The 20,593-nt window shown below is 42.8% G+C and overlaps 1 protein-coding gene across 3 annotated transcripts in view; it reads right to left on the bottom strand.

The window, feature by feature from the left end:
* THADA (THADA armadillo repeat containing) overlaps window positions 1–20,593 on the bottom strand; it is a 313,262-nt gene that overhangs the window by 80,472 nt on the left and 212,197 nt on the right. For all 3 annotated transcript variants that reach the window (XM_087436835.1, XM_087436834.1, XM_014792321.2), the window contains one exon: window positions 18,180–18,295. In XM_087436835.1, the coding sequence (XP_087292961.1) occupies window positions 18,180–18,295 (116 nt within the window). The remainder of the gene's footprint in view (window positions 1–18,179; window positions 18,296–20,593) is intronic.

Below are 20,593 nucleotides of genomic sequence, written 5' to 3'. Positions count from 1 at the left end.
TGACCCATTTTGTTGGTTATGAAATCAACTAATGGGTGGTGACTAGCATAACTGAAAGAAAGAAAAGGAGAGAGGAAGGAGAAAGGAGGAAAGGAAGAGGAAGGAGGGAGTGAGCTAGGGAAGGGCAGGAGGAGGAAAATATAATCAGAGGGCATCCAAGTAGTAAAGGTGAGCATTGTTGCCTTCACTTGTTTCTGTAAAGTCCTTGCACAGAATGAATTTTTAATAAATTATCTTTAATGTTAGATGGAAATAATTTATGAAATGCAATCATTTTAAGTTAAAATATTGATTGATTTGTTCTCTTTTTCTTTTCCAAGTAATAAGTCACCCTACCTTATACTGAATATCTTATTTTGGATACCAAGCATCCATAGGGTTATGCTTGGTATCCAAAATGATGGTGGATATGTTGAAAGCAAACATTCTTGAAATCAAATATGCTAAATCTTGAGTAAAGCTCCTCTCTGTTGCATTTTTTTCACACTGTTCATATTTATACAACCATTATTAGCATTTCAAACTGTAAAATTTCATTTTGAAATTCATGAAATTTCACATACACACTGCACACAGATACACATTAGGTCACATGTAAAATGTACCTCTTGTTGTGAGTGGCTGTCAAAAAAACTTGAAAGCCAGGGCCAGCCTGGTGGTATAACTGTTATGTTCACGCGATCCGCTTCAGCGGCCCGGGGTTCACCAGTTCGGATCCTGGGCAAGGACCTACACATCGCTCATCAAGCCATGCTGAGGCGGTGTCCCACGCAGAAGAATTAGAGGGACCTACAACTAGGATATACAACTGTGCACTGGGGCTTGGGGAGAAAAAAGAAAAAGACGAAGATTGGCAACAGATGTTAGCTCAGAGCCAACCCTCCTCCTCCTCAAAAGAAAAAAAACAACTTGACAGCCACTAGTTTAGTGGGAAAAACACACAACCAATCATACTAGAGCATGATGGGTGCCCCAAAGGAGGGGTTAACAGAGTGAAAACTAAGGATAGTGGAAGAGGGACTGCCGGTCCACCTGGGTGAGTTAGAAGTGACTGGCAGAGAACTGGAGAATGAGGAGGAGTCTGAAATACAGCCTACGGGCAGATGGATCCCAGCAGAGGAAGGAGCATGTCCAAAGACCAGGGCACATGACATGTTTGGAGAATAACAAGTACAAGGGGACATGGGAGGGGAAGGACAGCAGGAAATGACAGAGGATGGGTGAAATGCCCAAAATGGAAGAGTTCAGGAGTGACCTTCAAGAGCTCCAAAAGTTCCAAAGGGTTGAAACCCCCAGTGGGAGCCCATCAGCCCAATCCATACTGGAGAGCTGGGATCCCCACTCACTATATGAAGCCTTGGTGGGCACCCTGGAAAGGACCGACAGTTCACTTTGGACAAACCAAGCTCTTTCAGAAGAATTCATTGCCATCTTCAGAGGACTGTAAACAGCTGTTCTGGCTTTAGGCTGCTAGTGTCTGTTAAGGTCTCTAAGTCAAGAGGCATATCTGGACTTCAACAGAGTCAGGGTCTGAGGTCACTCCAGTCCCTAGGGAACTACTCCCCGAGAATCCTGATTAGACTCATGGCTTAACTTTATTAATTTAGAAACACTTACTGAGCACCATGGGGGATATCCTACTTGGAATACAAAGGGAGGGAGAAGACAAAGTTCTGGCCTTGCAAAGCTTATGGTCGTGTGTGTGTGTGTGTGTGTGTGTGTGTGTGTGTGTAAAAACAAAATACACAAAAAACAATCAGAGGGAATGTCATGGAGGAGGGTCTGGAGACACAGAAGGATTTGGCCAGTGAAAGGAAAGAAGGAATTCCAGGCAGGGGAGTTCACTGGAGCAAAGATACAAAGGTGGGAGCATGCTTGCCACATGCGGGGAAGAATGAAGACCAGAAAATGAAACAGGTGCAGCTGACAAGCCTGTCAGCCTGAAATGACTCTGGGCCTCGCGTCCTAGCAGGGGCTCATCAGCACCCACTGCAGGCTCTTCCTCTAATCTTGGCTCCCAGGCAGGCTCACTCCTACTCGGATCACTTCTGGTCTCAACCACCGTGAGCAAAAAGCACTCACAGCCTCTTACCATGGAGCCAGCAGTGAAGTTAATGGAGCAATATCTTGGGGACCATGACAGTCTGGCCCAAAAGAGTCTGGAAAGAAGAAAACCAGAAAAAGAGAGGAAAGTGGGTGGGGAGAAAGGAGAGAGAAGGCAGGTGAGAAGTGAGGGGAGGGGAGAAGAGAAGAATAAAGAGAGAAGGAAAGTGGTAGAGGGAGAGGGGAAAACAGTCTGTAACATGTTCCCACATCCTGCCATGATCCCCCCACTTGACACATGTTGAGCCACACCACGTCCTTTATTTAAACCTCACTTCAAAGCCTGTCCTCTAGGAAACCTTCCCTGACTAACCATCAGAAAACGGCCTCCAAGGGCAATCTGAATGGCTGACTTGACAGAATATTTTGTTGACCTTCCTTTGGTCTCCTGGAGATCCATCCCGCTGGCCATCTTTGTAGCCCTAGGCAGTTCACGTCCCTGCAATGGTAGCTGTCCAGAGACGGGTTGTTGTCTCCTTATATTTGGTTATAAAAGGAAGAGCTGCTGCAGTGAGGAACCAGGAGGTACTTCTTTGATGCAGGCCGCATTAAGTCATGTAAATGTGGAAGTGTAAATTAAATAAAAAGAACCCCTCTCTCCCTTCTGATTTCCATTTTTACCACAGCCCCTAGCCAAGCAACCATCATATGGCATTCCTGGAGAAACAATAAGGGATTTGTTTAAACCAAGGTGCCAAATGGTCATGAATTGCAGAATATATATTTTTAAACAAGTTATTTTCCCCCACTGTAACATCCAGAATTTAGATCTGCAAGCGGGGCCAGCTGGCAGCAGCATGCAGGGTCTGGCTGGCTACCCAGGACTGCTCATTTACCTTGCCCTCGCCTGGGGGGGTGGGGGCGGGGGGTGACGGCAGAGCTGCATTTTTATGGTATGCTCCAACTTCCATCCAGCCTTTCTTGGTCTGGAGCTTTGCAAGTGTTTATACTCACACCCACACGGATAAGCTGCCCCGCAGGCCTCCTACTTGGATTTTCCTTTTAAAGTGAAGCCATCTTCATGCCCTGCTCTGGTGGCTGACCAATTTATAGGGAATTCTTTGTCAGTTGCCACGCACAAAGCAAGAGACCATGAGCTATGAGTCTGTCCAGAAAGGGACCAAATGTCCTAGCCATGGAGTACAGAGTAATGGGGCTTCCTCTGGAAAAGCAGGTTTTGTTCCTTGGGGATGGAATCTGTGAAAACAGAGAGCCTTAACCACTTTACCAGGGTTCCGAGTAAACACTCGGCAAGGCCCAGGCAGTCTGCAGAAGGCACTGGGACACTTCTTAGATCAGGGTCAAAGCCACAGCCACCTCTGCTTCCCTGGGAATGCCACTGCTCGAGGGGAAGCCCCAAACCCTAATGCCCAGGCTTTGCCTTCTCCCTCCATTAAGGCTCACCTGCCTTTTCAGAGGACCCCTACGGAGCCTCCCACTCCCCCAGAGGCCCTCATCTTTTTCCATCTTTCTATTAGGCATCTTTTTCTCATTAATGTACTAACACTCAAGTTATGTGCAGAGAATGAGGAAAAAGAGACCTTGTGTGGGGCCTGGGATTTGTTCAAAGCCTGGGGAAACTGTTTTAGAGGGTGTATGTTTTTTATTCCTTTTATGAGAGATGCATGTTTCCCCCCCTCTGTGACTTGTTTAAAAGTAAAGTTTAATATGCTGCCAGAGAAATTGCTGGTTAATAACTTAATAAGCTATGTGCTCAGAATTATGGGAGAAAAGTAGTATCCAAGAAAACTTTTATGGTACAGTTTGGGGCTTGGAGGATATATAGCTTCAGTTATTATATAAAATGCTAACAGAAGTCTCCTTTCTTTTCAAACTTTACTTTCTCCCTAGGATTATAAAAAAGGATAAATAAGTGAGGTGAATGAAAACTTCTAGAAGCTGCATGAGACGTCTGTATGTAGATCACAAGGTGAGAATTTCTAACAGCAGTCAACAGAACTGTGCTGTGTGAACTTGGCAAAGCACACACTGGGAAATTAGCCTGCCAATAATAGTAACAATGATAATAATAGTATCAGCTGAATTTTATGAAAAGTTTTATCTTCAAAAAATATTCCTATTTTATCTTTATTACATTCTTAAGAGGGAAGAAAACTAGGCATTATTATTCCCAGTTTTACAAATAACAAAGTAGCTCATATTGCTCAAGTGACCTACCCAAGATCAGGGCAAAAACCAAGAATAGAATCAAGGTTTTCTAGACAAATTGTAACTATGTGTCCCAAACCCAATCTGATGAAAAGCGAGATGCTGTGCCAAACAATGAGGGTATTTTGGTTTGCAGCCACATGCTCTGGTGTTGTGTCCTGGGAGCTGGTCTGGTGAAAAGCAAGACTCCCAGCACAGCTGTCTGTGAGGCCACATAAAGGCCTGTTTTCAACATGGATGATTATGCTGATAAAAACTTAGTATTCTGACGATAGAGATTTCCTATACGTATTTGCTTAGTGCTTTTATACTTTCACACTCATTACTCACCATGCCCTTCCCCGCTCTCATCTATTTCATACCATCATTTTAGAGCTTCCCACTCTACAGATAAAAGCTGAGGCCCAAAGAAATTATAAGTCACATTGCTGGTTAGTAACTGAGCAGGGACCAGAACCCAGAACTGCTAACCCAGAGAGTACTCTGCCTCTCCTCAACTTCAGCAAGGTGCATTCACAGCCTCTGTCATTCGCCAAGTGCCTCTCAGAGTGATCCTCCCTGTGGTCACCTAGGAACACAGGGCCTTCAGGTTGGTGAGGGTCCCTTCTGGCTCAGGGAGGAAATCCTGGAATAAACTCTTGAAGTTGTGTGGGAAGGTATTATTTCCAGAGGCCCACAGGCCAGTCCAATTGCTGAGGAAGCCTGGGCATCACAGGCAGCTGAGGGGAATGAAGGACGCCAAGGCTTTGGAGGGTCTTTCTCAAAGCTGCTCCCTCAGCCCATTCACATAACACCAGCCCACGTGCCCTACAAGCCCTCCTAGAGGCAGCCTGAGGCCTGGCCACACAGAATAAACATACCAGGGCTGAGTCAGCTTAATATGAGGACAGAGATGCAGGACGCTAAGCGGAGCCTAAAGAAGCACTCCCACCAGGTCTGCGTGTTGCCCCAAAGCCTGACCCCAGAATTACTGACTTCAGTTAAAGGTACTGTCTCCAAAAGTTCACTACTGAAAAACAGCTATATGACCAGGAGAATTAACTTAGGTATATATTGGAACTTAGTAACATGTTAGCATGATTTGTTGGTCAGATCAAGTGGCAGTCAGCCAGCAGAGAGTGGATCTCTGAGGAAAGGGGATCTAGAATAGCTAAGTTTTGATGGCAAGAAGGTCTAGAGCATGGGGTCCCAGGAGGGCAGCTCTTGAGAGAGGGCCTAACGGGAAGCCCAAGGGCATGGGGTTGGCAGTATTTTCTTTTTTTTTGTCTATCTATCTATCTATCTATCTATGAAGATCAGCCCTGAGCTAACATCCATGCTAATTCTCCTCTTTTTGCTGAGGAAGACCGGCTCTGAGCTAACATCTATTGCCAATCCTCCTCCTTTTTTTTTTCCCCCCAAAGCCCCAGTAGATAGTTGTATGTCATAGTTGCACATCCTTCTAGTTGCTGTATGTGGGACACGGCCTCAGCATGGCCGGAGACGCAGTGCGTCGGTGCGCGCCCGGGATCCGAACCCGGGCTGCCAGTAGCAGAGAGCGCGCACTCAACCGCTAAGCCACAGGGCCGGCCCCAGCAGTATTTTCTAAGAGGATGATCAGGCTGCAATAGAGGAAGAAAGTGGATCAAGAGGCAAAACAAATCTGCTATTTACATCCCTAACTTGAGCCATCTTCAGAGCCAGCCACATCTGTCAAGTAGGAAGAAGTCACCTGCCCCCCTGTGTCTATTTCCTCGTCTACAAATACTGGTTAGGATTAGATCTCTGTTTTAAAACTGGGAGTCAGGGTGCTCCTCTTAATTCCTTCTGGGGCTCCCAATGGGTGAGAGGCCATGCGGGTGGGCCTTCAGGCCCCCATCCTAGCTTGCACCATATTTGCCATCTCTACTATCTTCAACATCCTGAACTTCCACTTAAGCTTCTGTTTGAAGCAAGGATTCCACTGGATTAGATGATCTCTAAATTCTCTTTCCTGCTATAAATTCTGTAGTATTTCGGTCCTCTTAGCAATGTTGAGAAGACAATAGTCATGTAGTCTAAAACGCACATAAGCAGCATCTCTATTCCCATTACTAGCTGCCCAGGCAGGCAACAGGGGCTTCCACGTGACAGAAAGAGAGCTAGTGGATTGCTACTAAGGAGCTTTTGTTAACCACCAGGAGGGGCTGGAAATTTTGCTGATAGTTGGGAGAGGCTGGAAAGATTTTTTTTTTTTTTTAAAGATTTTATTTATTTATTTTATTTCCCCCCAAAGCCCCAGTAGATAGTTGTATGTCATAGCTGCACATCCTTCTAGTTGCTGTATGTGGGACGCAGCCTCAGCATGGCCGGAGAAGTGGTGCGTCGGTGCGCGCCCAGGATCCAAACCCAGGCCGCCAGCAGCGGAGCGCGCACACTTAACCGCTAAGCCACGGGGCCGGCCCTTGGCTGGAAAGATTTAATACACTCCTCAGTGTATCTCATATGCATGGAGATAGCAGCCTATTTACCAGTGTAAGCCTGAGCTTATTAACTTCCTCTTAACTCTTAGATCAAATCCAAATTCCTCTGGCTGACATTTAAGGCCTGCCACAACTGGTCTCTTATCAAATCTTGTTCTCCAAAACACACCATGTCTTCTTTAGCTCTATCCTCTCACTGGCCCACACTCCATCACGTGCATTCTCTACAGTATGCCATTGCACGTGTTGTTCACCACCTTGACATACTCTTCAAATCACACTCATGCTCTAAGACCGATCTCAAATAGCTACTCCCCTAGAAAGCCTTCCCTGACTACCACATTCTTTTTTGAATTCTTGTACTTATTATATGTACTACAGAATTGAACTTCTATATGAACGTCACTGTTGGTTGTTTCACATGGATAAGCTCCCTTTTCAACTAGATTGGATCATAACTAAACTCTGACAATAGACACTCCATTATATACGCCTGAAGTGGTTCCCACAATGCTGAGCACTGTACTAAGACTCCTTCCTCTGTACTTTGGGCAATGAGATCTTCACAATTTACTTAGCAACATAGGCTCTATACCAATATAACCTCACTCATTCGCCAATCTTAGAAAATTAACCTTATCTAACAATTAAATCTCACCTAGCCTTTAAAGACCTCTCCTTCCTCCTAGAAGACTTTCTTGACATACCACCCCCTACAAGCTGGCTCCTGTAACACACTTTGACCTCATTCTGGCATTTACCAAATTCTTACTTGTTTACAGTCAATTAAATCCATACCTGTCTTATTTACTTGGTTTGAAAAATAGAGACAATATCATTCATCTCTATATTCCCCACTGTGCCTACTACATTGCTTTGTACTGTTTGTGAATCTGAATTAGCTTGAATTCATTGAGAATGGCTCAATCAAGGTAACCAAGGTGTTGACTTATCCAAAAGATGGCACATGTTACAAGCTAAAGGGGAAAAAAAATAGCCCACTATATTGGAGTTTACATAATATTATGAAAATGTGTTGAGGACACTTAAAGCCCGCACTCCCTTGTAAGCTGGGCAATGACAACATTGCCCAAATCTTCCAACAGCAATACCCCAACAAGCCAACAGCTACAAGCTGAGCAAGACAGATATTTCTGAACCCTTTATCAAACTAATTACCATCTCCAGGTTAGGGGTGCAGATTTCTATATTTAAAAAGTAGAAAACATCAGTAGTTGGGGGTAGAAGTCTTGATGTGCAGTTGCATAAAAGGACTATTTTTATTTCTCAATGCAATATGAAGAAGCTTTGATCTTGGGCAACTTGTTCAAAGGCTCAGTTTAATACATTAATATAGGGCCAGCCCCGTGGCTTGGTGGTTAAGTGCGCACGCTCCGATGCTGGTGGCCCGGGTTCGGATCCCGGGCGTGCACCGAGGCACCACTTCTCCGTCCATCCTGAGGCCGAGTCCCACATACAGCAACTAGAAGGATGTGCAGCTATGACATACAACTATCTACTGGGGCTTTGGGGGGAAAAAATAAATAAATAAAATCTTTAAAAAAAAAATACATTAATATATAGTGATCAATATATTACCTGCTTTTACCTAACTAGTTTCCATAAGCTTAGTCTGTCAATAAGAAATACCTCCTATACTCTCAAGCTTCACTTCTTCTCAAACAGCTTATTCCTTTAAGACTTGACTATTTTTAAAAGAAATACTAATGAAGAAAATGTTTTGCATCTTGTCCACTGGTTTGGGTTGAAACGTACTAACTTAAATGTCTCTCTCTGTTTTTAAAAAATACAAACAGGATCTTATCCCAAGATATCATGACCTTAAACATTCCTGAGAAGTCTGAAAGGGAAGCGAACAAATGTCAACAAGCCTGGGTCTAAAATACACCAACTTCATTTCTCTCATCATTCAAATATGCCTGAGGCTCAAGGAGACTTCTAATAGGCTGAGCTGGACGATAAAAAAGGGGTCCAAATGAGAATCTCCAATAAAATGTGGGGGTTAAAAGAAAAGCAGTTTTAAAGAGGGGGAAGGAAGGGAGTACTGGGAAAACTTTTATCTTGAAAAAAAGAAAGAGCAAAGAAGAAATAAACCAAAACAAAACCCAACCCCCAGCAATGCCTGGAAACTTGCTATGTAACTAACTATCCCTGTTAAGACTTGCTTCCCTTCAAGCTTTGGCAGGGACCACAAATGATAGCCTTAAAATGCCACATGATAATCTGGATATTTTAACAATCCTTCTTGACTGAATTCATTTCAGTGGCATGGGAGTGAAACAGCAACCTGCAGCTGTGGCAAAAGGCTGAGCCCTCTCTTTATGTCAAGTAGTTGCGAAAGAAGGACCTCTTCCTTGGGGAGGGGACCGGTCCAGGAGGCACGAGGGATCTGGGAAGGGCTAAGGGACAGTGGGAAAACGGAATCAGACCTAAACCCCAGTATTTTTGCCTGGGAAGTGTAGTCTCCTATGTGAATAAATCTGGTGGTTAGAAAACAAATGCTGTCTTCAGCTGTAAAAGCAAAACAGAATCTTAAACCAGAACTTCTACAGTTGGCCACAGACCCCCCTGAGGCAGACTTGAGATTGCCACACAAAAGCAAGCCCTAGCTTTGTCTCTATAAGCATACTTTCCTTACACATTTAAATCCATAGGCCTTCAAGGAGCACTCCACTTAGCTTAGTGGGGATCAGTAAATAAGAGAGAAAGCGAGAATAGATGAACATCTGGATAAGGAGATGGACGGGGAAGGAGATACAGAAGTCACTGGAAGCATATGTACTAGGGAGATGGAGGAAGAGATGAGACCACACAGAGGAGTGAATAGGGGGCGTCAGGAGCACAATGGGGAAGCTGTATAGGGAAGTGGATGGATCATATGGTTCATAATTTTTGCGAATAAGAATTAACTTGGGGTAACAAATCTCATTAGGTCTAGCACAAAGAGTAGGTCTTCAACAAACATTAGCTCCCTCCACCATCTCTTCCCCCCATCATGACTGTTTTATTCAAACATTTATTTCCCAAGGTTGCTTTCCTAAGTAACCTTGGGACCTGTTCTTGCATTCCTGAGAGCCTGTTTTTCTCACCAGAGTATCAGACTATTATTTTCAAAATGATAAATGCTCACTGCATGCCAACGAAGCATTGGTCTTAACCCAGGCACTGAGGCCACTGGGATGGCTGCGTGGACAGGGGAGTGTGGACTCCACATAGCGGTGATCGTCCCAGATGGATGGGGAAAGGATTCAGGGCTGACCCCTTCAGGAGCCTCAGCCCTCTCTCATGGCTCCAGTCACAAGCCCTTGAGAATGAGGGCGTGAAGGTGGAGTATTTCAAAGGGTGGTGCTGGGTGATCACAGTGGCCGGCTCTCTGACCCTCGGCCCTAAAAATACGTACTGTGTCCCAGAACCAGCAGCATCGGAATCGCCTGGGAGCTTGTCAGAAAAGCAGGCTCTCAGGCCCCACCCCAGACCTACTGAATGAGAGTCCCATTTTAAGCAGATCCCCAGGTGATTCATGTGCACATTAAAGTCTGAGAAGCATTGTTCTAGAGGGCTCATGCTTAACTACTGCTCTTCAAAGCCTTGACACCAAAACACTGTCTAGACAGATGGAGGCAATAGGGTCCAATAGAAAGAGCCTGACGAGGAGCAGGGAGCTAGGTCCTCAACAAATGTTAGCTGTTGTCAGGTAGGATCTTACCCCCGCTCAGCTGTGTGAAAATGGACAAATCCCCTGAACTCTCTGGGCTGCACTTTCCCATATGCATGGGGAGGGGAGTGGACTACAACAAACTTCATGATTTTTTCCATTTCTAAAGTTCTAGGTCTATGATTCTATTTGACATAACTCTGTTTTGTTACTTTCTCTACACTGAAATAGTGGTCTTAATAAATAGTTGCAGTATTTCATATGGCCTGGCATACAGCAGGGCTCAATAAATATTTGTTGAATGGAGTGATACAAGTATAGTCTATTCTATTCAAGCCTCATCTCAAAAAATGAAAATGTGCCATGAGCTTCCAGGACAATTGACCATACCAGAGTATCAGGTTTAAATGGCACCCCTTAGGACAAGTGACATAAATTAAAATATCTTGCTAAGGTAGCTTTTAAGTAACCAACCTCAGCAATTCACTCATACAAGAAACTACACAAGGGTATGGCCCCTCACACTGGCACATCTGTAGAACTGAAGTTTTAATGGCTCTGTCTCCTGGGTAGCAGGCTAGAGGGACAGTCAGTCCATCTTTCTTGAATGAATCTTTGGCTTTAAAAGAATACACATTCCCTCTAGCATGACCGCTATTTTACTCAATGCTCATCCTTGGCCCTCTCCCTCGAGGAGATGGGAGACACAAGAATGCACAAGAAAACATCGGTAATTCTCAATCTGACTACATTTTAGAATCTCCTTGAGAGTTTTAAAACTACCAGTGCCTGGGCCATACACTAAACCAAACAAATCAGAAATTCTGGAGGAGGGGCCTGGCATTGGTAGGTTTTATAACTTCTCCAGATTATTCTATTATGCAGCCCTCAGCATTAAGAATTACCGCCTGGGGGCCGGCCTCGTGGCTTAGCAGTTAGGTGCGCGCGCTCCACTGCTGGCGGCCCGGGTTCGGATCCTGGGCACGCACCGATGCACTGCTTCTCCGGCCATGCTGAGGCCGCGTCCCACATACAGCAACTAGAAGGATGTGCAGCTATGACATACAACTATCTACTGGGGCTTTGGGGGGAAAAATAAATAAATAAATAAAATTTAAAAAAAAAAAAAAAGGCAAAATTATTAAAAAAAAAAAGAATTACCGCCTGGAATAAAAACTCACCATCGGCCAATCTGGTACATAATAAACACCAATACCAAGAGTCACAAACTCCTCATTCTGTGGGAGCTCAGCAGGTAATGTAATGAGAGAAGCGGCTGGGAGAGGGCAGTGGTGACGTACAGAGAGCATGTTCTATCAAGAGAGGATGGCCAATACTTAGCTCTGGCCCTTTGCAGCCATGTGGGAATTGGGACCTGGTGTTGCCAGATCTTCCAATTTTTCAAAAAAAGCTGAAAATCCTAATTTACTGTGAAATTTCCTGATTTTTAATGCCAGCAAACAATTTAATATATACATATATATTTATTTATTTAAACCCTGCTCAAGTAAAAAAAAAAAACCCACGTCTATGGCCAATTTGATCCAATGCAGTGCCAGTTTGACCTCTCTGGCTGAGAGTGCACAGTATACCTAGGCCTGAGCAGTGCCCTGTGGAGAGCCCAGGGAAGACTCTTTATTAAGCCGATACAGTAAAATGCTAAAGTATGGCAGCTTCCATGCTAAAATGTAGGAAGTAAAAATTGAAAAAATATCTACACTCTTGTGACTTATCTGTTAACTCATGCCAAGGTGAAATGCTGACCAAACTGGGTGTCTTATACACAGGGTTTGTCTCCCCAACTGTTTTCACTGTAGAAAAGCAGATTTTCTTATCCTAAAGGAGATTTAAGCACAGTTAATGAAATAATATTCACAAATCTCCTAATACAGAGCTTGGCACACAGAAGGCACCCAAAAAGAAAAAATTTCCTTAACCTAATTTTTAAAATCTTAGTTAAAATTTTTCTTTATTATTTTTTGTGTGTGTGTGAGGAAGATTAGCCCTGAGCTAACATCCATTGCCCATCCTCCTCTTTTTGCTGAGGAAGATTGGCCCTGAGCTAACATCCGTGCCCATCTTCCTCTACTTTATATGGGACACCACCACAGCATGGCCTGACAATTGTTGCGTCGGTCCACACCCAGGATCCAAACCTGCAAACCCCGGGCCACGGAAGAGGAGTGCGCAAACTTAACCGCTATGCAATGGGGCCGGCCCCCTTAGTTAAAATTTTGATGGAGGTCTCCCATGCACTATTGGTTGAAAGACAAACTGACATATCTCTTTTAGAAAAAAATCAATCTGGCAGTATATATCAAGACCCTTAAAAATTTTCAAACCCTCTTGATCGATTTAGTATCTACTTCTGGAAATCAAACCTAAGGCAATAACCCACAATCACACACACAGACACACACACACACACAATCATGCACACAGACTTTCACTTTGTAAAAGTGAACGTTATTTATGATATTAAAAAATGGAAAACAAACTGAATGGCCAGCAATGGAACACTAGTTAAGTAAACTTAATGAATGATTACTCAGGTGACAAAAATATGCTACCTTTAACAAATGATGTTTTGAAAGATTTTTTTCTTAATTCAAAAATAAGCAAAAGTATTTTATTTTTAGAGATGCATAGGTGGTAAAACTAGGAAGAAAAGCAAAGAAATAATTATCATAAAATTCAGGACAATGATAACCTCAGAGGAATGACAGGGTAAAAGAGTTTTTTTTAATTGTCATTTAAAAAGAATTTTTAAAATTATGATAAAGTATACATAATATAACATTTACCATCTTAACTGTTTTAAGTGTACAGTTCAGTAGTGTTAAGCACAGTCACACTGTTATACAACCAATCTCTAGAACGCTTTTCATTTTGTAAAACTAAAAGTCTATACCCGTTAAACACTAACTCCCCATTCTGCCTCGCCCAACCTTGGCAACCACCATTCTACTTTCTGTCTCTATGACTATCCTAGGTACCTCATACACGTGGATTCATATAGCATTTGTCTTTTTGTGACTGGCTTATTTCACTTAGCATAATGTCTGCAGGGTTCATCCAGGTTGTGGCATGTGTTAGAAGTTGCTTCCTTTTTAAGGCTGAATACTATTCCATTGTCCATATATACATTTTGTTTATCCATTCATTCATCAGCAGACACTTGGGTTACTTCCATTTTTCGGCTATTGTGAATAATGCAGCTATGAACATGAATGTACAAATTTCTCTTCAAGACACTTTTAATTCATTTGGGTATATACCAGAAGTGGAATTGCTAGATCATATGGTAATTCTATTTTTAATTTTTTGAGGAAACACCATACTATTTTCCATAGTGGCTATACCATAAAGAGTTTTTAATAATAATAGCAACTGCTTTCATGATACTGTTAAGTGAAAAGTAAGCTATAACTTATATATATATATATATATAGCATAACCTCATCTATGTAAAAAAAAAGCATAGGAAAAAAGATGAAGTAACTACATACATAAAACTACTAACCAATAATAGTGGTTTCCACTGGATGTTGGTAAGAGTAGAATTATATTCTCTTCTTTTCCAAATTATATACTTGACTAATTTTCTATGACAAGCATATACTACATTGACAATCAAGAAAAAACAAGTGGAGAAGATTTAGTAGGACACATTTCTCTTCCTGGTCATCACATCATCCACTGCACTTAGTCTGATATTCCATTTACTAAAAGTCCATCACATTTACTAAAAGGAAAACACACACACTTACTTTTTTCTTTTTATAACCAAAGGAAACAGTAGATAACCAAATTGATTTCTGAAAAATTTTAAGCCCAATATAATAGTAATTCCAACTCTCAATCAAAGTAAATAAATCTTTTCTCCTCTTAGTCCTACTTGACAGGGCTTTTAAAAAGTCTTTCCTATTTAGGGAGGCCTGTGATCCAGCTGGGACAGCAGAGCTGGAATCTGCAAATAGCAAGGATGGCAGATGGGGCCACGATCAGGGCAGCGCTGATTTCCCTTTCATGGCGCCCACAGTCAGCCCCTCTCCAGGCCAGCAGCTGACCCCTATTCTCACTCAGTTTCTGGCCTGAGTCAGCTTAGTTTTCCTTCAGTAGTTGGTAAACTGCTTTCACACCGTGAGACAGACAGTAAACTGGATTGAGGAGGGAGGGATGGAGGAAAAAGGGGAAGGAAGGGACTGGAAGGATTAACGAGCTGATTTCCATACAGGCTTTGACATCTTGGAATGAAAAGCGGCCTGTAAGAGCAGAAGCCCAGTCCTCTTCTCAGGCCATGCTGTCAGCTGGCCATTCATCACCAGAAATTCCCCAACAACTCCATGGCTATTGCTTAATCACCTCATATAAATCCCTATTAATCTTGCAAAGTCAAAACATAAATATATGACAAAAGTTTTTATTTTATGTGCCCTCAATTTCAGGGTCAAAATTTTAAAAACTGAATTGGTTATCCAATGGCTCCCATGAACTTTTTTTTAAAAAAAACCTTTGGGAATAAAAGGACAAATAAATGACACCTTCACTGACGTTTTTGTACTTATTGGAATGAAAGAACTCAGGCTAATAACCAAATAAGTTGTAGAAGAAAAAACCTGTTGGTGCTAAAATTTAAACTAACATTTTTTTTTTGCAATAACATTAATGTTTCATAGCTTAAAATGATACAGAAGCTATGTACTCAAAAGATATAGAAAATCCTAGTAGACCCAAAGGAAAATTTATTCCTCTTTCATGTGTAAATTGCTAGGGACATAAAGGAGCCTCTTCAGCAGTGGAATTTGGAATACTGTGCAGTGTAACGTCTTGCACGGGAAAGGCAGGTGAGAATGCGAAGACAGGGGTTGGCTTTGAGAAGGGCCCACGAGGACCCTGAATGGGCTCATATGAGCAAGGAGCTATTAGTGCAGATAAACACCTCCTGGGGCAACGCTGTCAGAAGACCTCAGGGACAGGGCAGGAGTGTGACGGGCTGAAGCTTCATTGCTCATATCCAATTCTGTACTTTCCTATTCAAGAACCTCAAGGTTATTGCGTCAATGATGTGAATGATATAGAAAAACTGATGCATGGCTTTGGAACATATTGTGCTCTGGCAGTGCGCTTTCCTCCCCAGCTTTATTTCAGGCTCTGAACACATCCTGATTAGTGGGGTAAAAGTGTGTTGAGGAGCAAGAGGAAGCCTGGTGTTATGAACCATCTACAGACCACCCATGAAGTATGAAGTTCACACTTGGATAATAAAGAGTTGACTGTACTGGAAACATAAAAGTGGCTTTCCTGGACTCTCAGGAAGGAAGGTGGAAACCCAGTCAAGAGCAGTGATTCATGCCTTTGTTTTTTAGGGCTGGAAAATCATGGAGAAAAATGAGAGAAGGTGGGTGGAGGGAGGGTGATGCTGACGAAAAGCCTAACTAGAAAACTGCAATAGGGTCCACAGGGAAGGTCACAAGAGGCCAGGAGGTCTTCTCCAGCTGAAGAGGAGGCTGATGGCAGCTGTGTCATCCATCTTCAGGCATTGTACAACACGAAGGTCCATTCAGATGGCTGGCCTATTATGCCATCTACTTCCTCCCATCCAACAAGAAGGAATGGACTCAGGAAGCCAGTGGATGATGAATTTCCACAAGAACGATGGAGGGGTAGCAAGCTAAGGGGTAGAAACTTCTTCCTTATAGCACTTTAAGAACAGGAGATTTAGGATTCTGTCTTCGGGCAGTCCTGACTGGAAGCAAGGGTTTCAATAGGATGGTTTCTGGGGAGCCCTGACTTCCTGATCCCCACAAACAGTAGCTAAAAGGACCTAGCCTACTAATTGGTAAACAGATGAGAGCACAAACGTAATCACAACTCCCTGTTCTCCAGAAAAAGGCATCTTGGGGAAGTTGTCTAATAGCTACACAGAAGGCAAATGATACTAGGCTCAGGAAAGCAGTTTATGGTCAATCAACTCCTTCTCTCTCTAAAAGAGAGAAAACAAAAATTGGACTAAAAATGAGAGGTCAACCATCACTTTATTGGCATCAGACACTAAAGAATGTCCCCATTGGGTCCAGCCCGGTGGCAGAGTGGTTAAGTCTGCACGCTCTGCTTCAGTGGCTGGGGTTCTCGAGTTCAGGTCCCTGGCGTGGACCTACACACCGCTCATCAAGCCACGCTGTGAGGGCGTCCCACATACAAAACAGAGGAAGACTGGCACAGATGTTAGCTCAGTGACACTCTTCCTCAAGCAAAAAGAGGAAGATTGGCAATAGATGTTAGCTCAGGGCCAACTTTCCTCACCAAAAAAAAACCAAAAAAAAAAAGAAAGAGAATTTCCCCATCAATATCCCTGTCTAAAGCTATAGGTGCTTAGATAAAGATGAAGACCCAAATCTCCTTCACTGGCCCCCTTTCACCTAAAGGTTTCTTTTAGGAGCTTTTACTGTGTGGCTTCCATGTGTTTCCTTAGCCTGATCCTCTGCCACATGTACCTTATACTTTAGGTTCCAGAAGAACTAACATCTTTAGAGTTCTCCACACTCACCAGGCCATTTCATACCACCACATCTCTGCGTATGACATTACCTGAGCCTGGAATGCCCCTTCTTGCCCTAGCCACTTAGTAAATTCTACTCATCTCTTGCAGGCTGGTTCAATGCCAGCCCTCCCCTGCCTGTCCCCTGTCCTATACCAAATACATACATTTGTTGTTACAATTACCATATTGGATGAAAATTATTTATTTATACATCCTTCGCACCTCCTGGATGCGAGCTCCTTGAAGCCAGGACTAGTTCTTCTATATCTTTGCATTCCTACATCTCCTAACACAAATGCTAGTGTGTAGCCTGTGCTCAATAGTACTCTGCTGAATTACACCGATCTGTGGGCCACATACTGCCCATGGCTTGCCTTGTCATATAAGGTGGGAAGGCCAACAAAAGTGAACAAGAGTGCATTTTTTGAAAAATAAAAAAGAGGCTTCTATGTTAGACAACCAATATACTGATTGTTAACCAAATGCAACAAACATACTCCTGCATGGAATGTGGTGGCATGTGGGCCTCTGATGGACCTACTCTGCTGGATCTTCCAGAGGACATAGCGCGGCGCCCTTGCAGTAACACTGGCCTACCAATATCAGAGTCCTGCCACATGGATTTTGAACACAGCGTTACAGAGAGGATTTCCTATGTGATAAATGAGAAATTCTTTTTACTCCATCTTTTACATAGGAAATGTTCTAAGTTCTAGAATAAACTAACAATGGCAAGGATAAAAAAAAATATGTATCCACCCTTCTTTGCCTTGCTTATTCAAGCTACTCTACTACCTACCTAAAATGGCAACTTCCATGTCTTCTGCTTATTCACACCCTATCTGTCCCTTGGTGCCTGCTTAAGCCTTACACCAATCTCTAATTTCTGAGTTGCCATGGCACCTAAGAGTTTTGTACCACATACTTTAGTCAATTACTGCCTTTCATTGTTATAATATCTAACACAGGGCTGGGCATATAGCAGGTATTAATAAAAACAAGCTGATTGGTGGACAGATAAAAAGTCATACTACATGCCCTTTAGCCACACAGCAGTTTTAGAAAAATTGTCAAGAAAATGTTTTTCTTTCTTTACCACAACCCAAAGTTCTAAAAAGATAAATACTCCAATAAGTTTAGAAAACTCATGCCAATGACTTTTAAAACTCCCACAACTAGAAACAGCAATCCTCCAATGTATTCCTAACCCCTGATAACTCGTTGCTTATGTGGGGTTTTAACATACCTCTTGGCCAGCCAGAGTTTGGCTTTGGTACAAACAGCGATGTCAGCCAGCTCCTGCTGAAAGTACGTATTCATTCTGTATTTGGAGTCTGAGAAGGCTTGCAACAAATGATAAACCTAAAAGAGAGAAAAAGCAATATCCCGCGGTGAAAATATATTTTTCCTAAATGCTCAGTTCCTCCCTTTTAGGTTTCCTCAAAATATTCTCCTCAAAGAAAACAGACACCTGCAGCCTGTGGCTCTGCTCTCTGCAGAAAAGCATGTTGGTTTCAGAGGACACAGCAAGTGGCAAGAAACCTATGTCCTTAATCTGTACCTGTGCTCTGGGCTCCCTGCACAATCCCCAAAAAATGTGACTGCTCTGTGACCAAACACTCATTTGATACAGAGCTTAATAGTTACAACCTATAAACTGATTTTAGCAAAGAAATGCAAACATCTTTCTCTATGTTTGCCGTCTCATATGAAAAAACAAATGTACCTTGTAAAGTCGAAGTTTTACTACATAGGAAACATCAATTGTCTGAGAGTCTAAACGGGTTTACACGTCTGGGTTTATCAGAAGAGGGGCGGCTAAAGAAGCAGGCCACAGTGACGCTTGCCTTTGCAAACACTGGATGGTGAAGTTGGCAAACCACTTAGATTTTTTAGCAGATCTTCACTGAGATGTCAGATGAAGGCAGCAATGTAGACACATCCCCCTTTCTTATTCTTACATGACATTATATACTAGAATTAAGCAGAGAAATACAAATCCTGTTTTATCTCTAGCTGCCTATATTTAGAATGAAGGCCACAGTTCCACAGACACATGACATAAGCCGTGTGCAAGTGTGCGTGCATGTGCACCCGTGTGCACTTATGTGTTATCTTGGGTTCATACTCAGTGATGACATCAACAAGGCCTTTGTGAGGAGCACAAACCTGCACCAGAGACAGAAAGTGAACGAGGGTGTATATGAGATCCTCTGCTCTTAGCTAGTGCTAAGGAGAAAGACACGTGTCAGAGAAATCCTTCAGTCTCCCTTATCTAAATCAACCAGAGGAGTGGGGTGGAGTGAAGCAAATACAGATAAACACACTGAGAACTCTGAAAGTCAATTTCAATAATCAGTTTGTTTTCTTTTCCCTCTTGTATCCTTCACCAGAGCTGCAGATGATTCTTTCTAAGCAACAAGATTCAACTTTTTCTTTTCCTTCTCTGCTGTCAATGAGGGGCATTACTGAGAGTTAAACACGGAAGGGAGTGATGAGAAAAAGTAAGAGGCCAAGTTAAAAGGGATCCAGAGTTATCAGACCCTGAGCAGGTACGAGCTGGCAGGTTTTCCTGGGTCACACACCTGCAACTACCAACAACAAACATAAGCTGAGCACCTTTTGTTTAGAGAATCAAAATAAATTTTGATTAATTTACTAAATGTAACTTATTTTTTTTCTAAACAGAAGTAATTGTACAGGAGAATGCATACAAGTCCCGATGCAGAGACTGAAAATGCTTTGTCTAATAATGGATCTGTTATTTCAGAAGCAACAGATCAAATATCACTACTTTACCACACCCCCACAGGGACCCAAACCACCCGTCGTGAAGTCTGGAGAAGTGGGTCTGGCTGGGGCTTCTGTTCCTATGTGGTGACTGCCAGAGTGAAAAAAATACCTCCCTCCGCCTGAATCCCCACTCTCCTGAAAGAGTTGGCACAGTCACTGGGCCTTGCTTTACTTTTCTCCACAGCTGCACAAAACCAACCACCAGAGCTTTTTCATGGTGTCACAGGATCGTAATTAATCAGCAGACACCAGCAAAATACACGACTTTGGAATTTACTTGTACAGAAAGCTGTGAGATTTTCAAATGCCTCTCATTTAGAAGCAATCACTTCAAAAATAACTCCTGATGGGGATATTTAAACTTAGTCTATATTTGCTCACCTTAGTTGGCAAAAACAAGGCTGTTTTTGAAACGCTTGGTAGCTCTGGTTTATGAAAATCAGTCTACAGGTCCATCATCTGTCACCGTGGGCACAAACCATACAACAATTGTGATCCTGGTTATTCATCAGGAATGGAGAGTGATCTATTTACATGGGACAAATGGAGACAGAGGTACACTTAGAAGAACCTTGGGGGAGATAAGCATGTAGGAGAGACAGAGCAATATAAGTGAAAGACAGGGTCAAAGAAGTCAAGGAAAAAATCAGGCAGGGAAGGAAAGGGAGAAGAGAACACAGAGGGAGTGGAGAGGAAAGTTAAGTTTTGTAAGCAAATGTCTGAAACAGGTTACTGTGTTTAAGATAATTATTTTCTTCAAGAAAATTAATGAAAATATTTGAATACATGATTACTCTCACATGACATTTAGAGCGTTGGGTTTAGTTCTTTCAAGAAAAATGAGGCCATCCTTCAGTGTGCAGTCCC

This window comes from Ceratotherium simum, chromosome 11 (assembly GCF_057802395.1).
Source record: "Ceratotherium simum simum isolate JZ-2026a chromosome 11, ASM5780239v1, whole genome shotgun sequence".
Classification (NCBI taxonomy): domain Eukaryota; kingdom Metazoa; phylum Chordata; class Mammalia; order Perissodactyla; family Rhinocerotidae; genus Ceratotherium; species Ceratotherium simum.
This window is presented reverse-complemented; position numbering and strand designations above follow the sequence as displayed.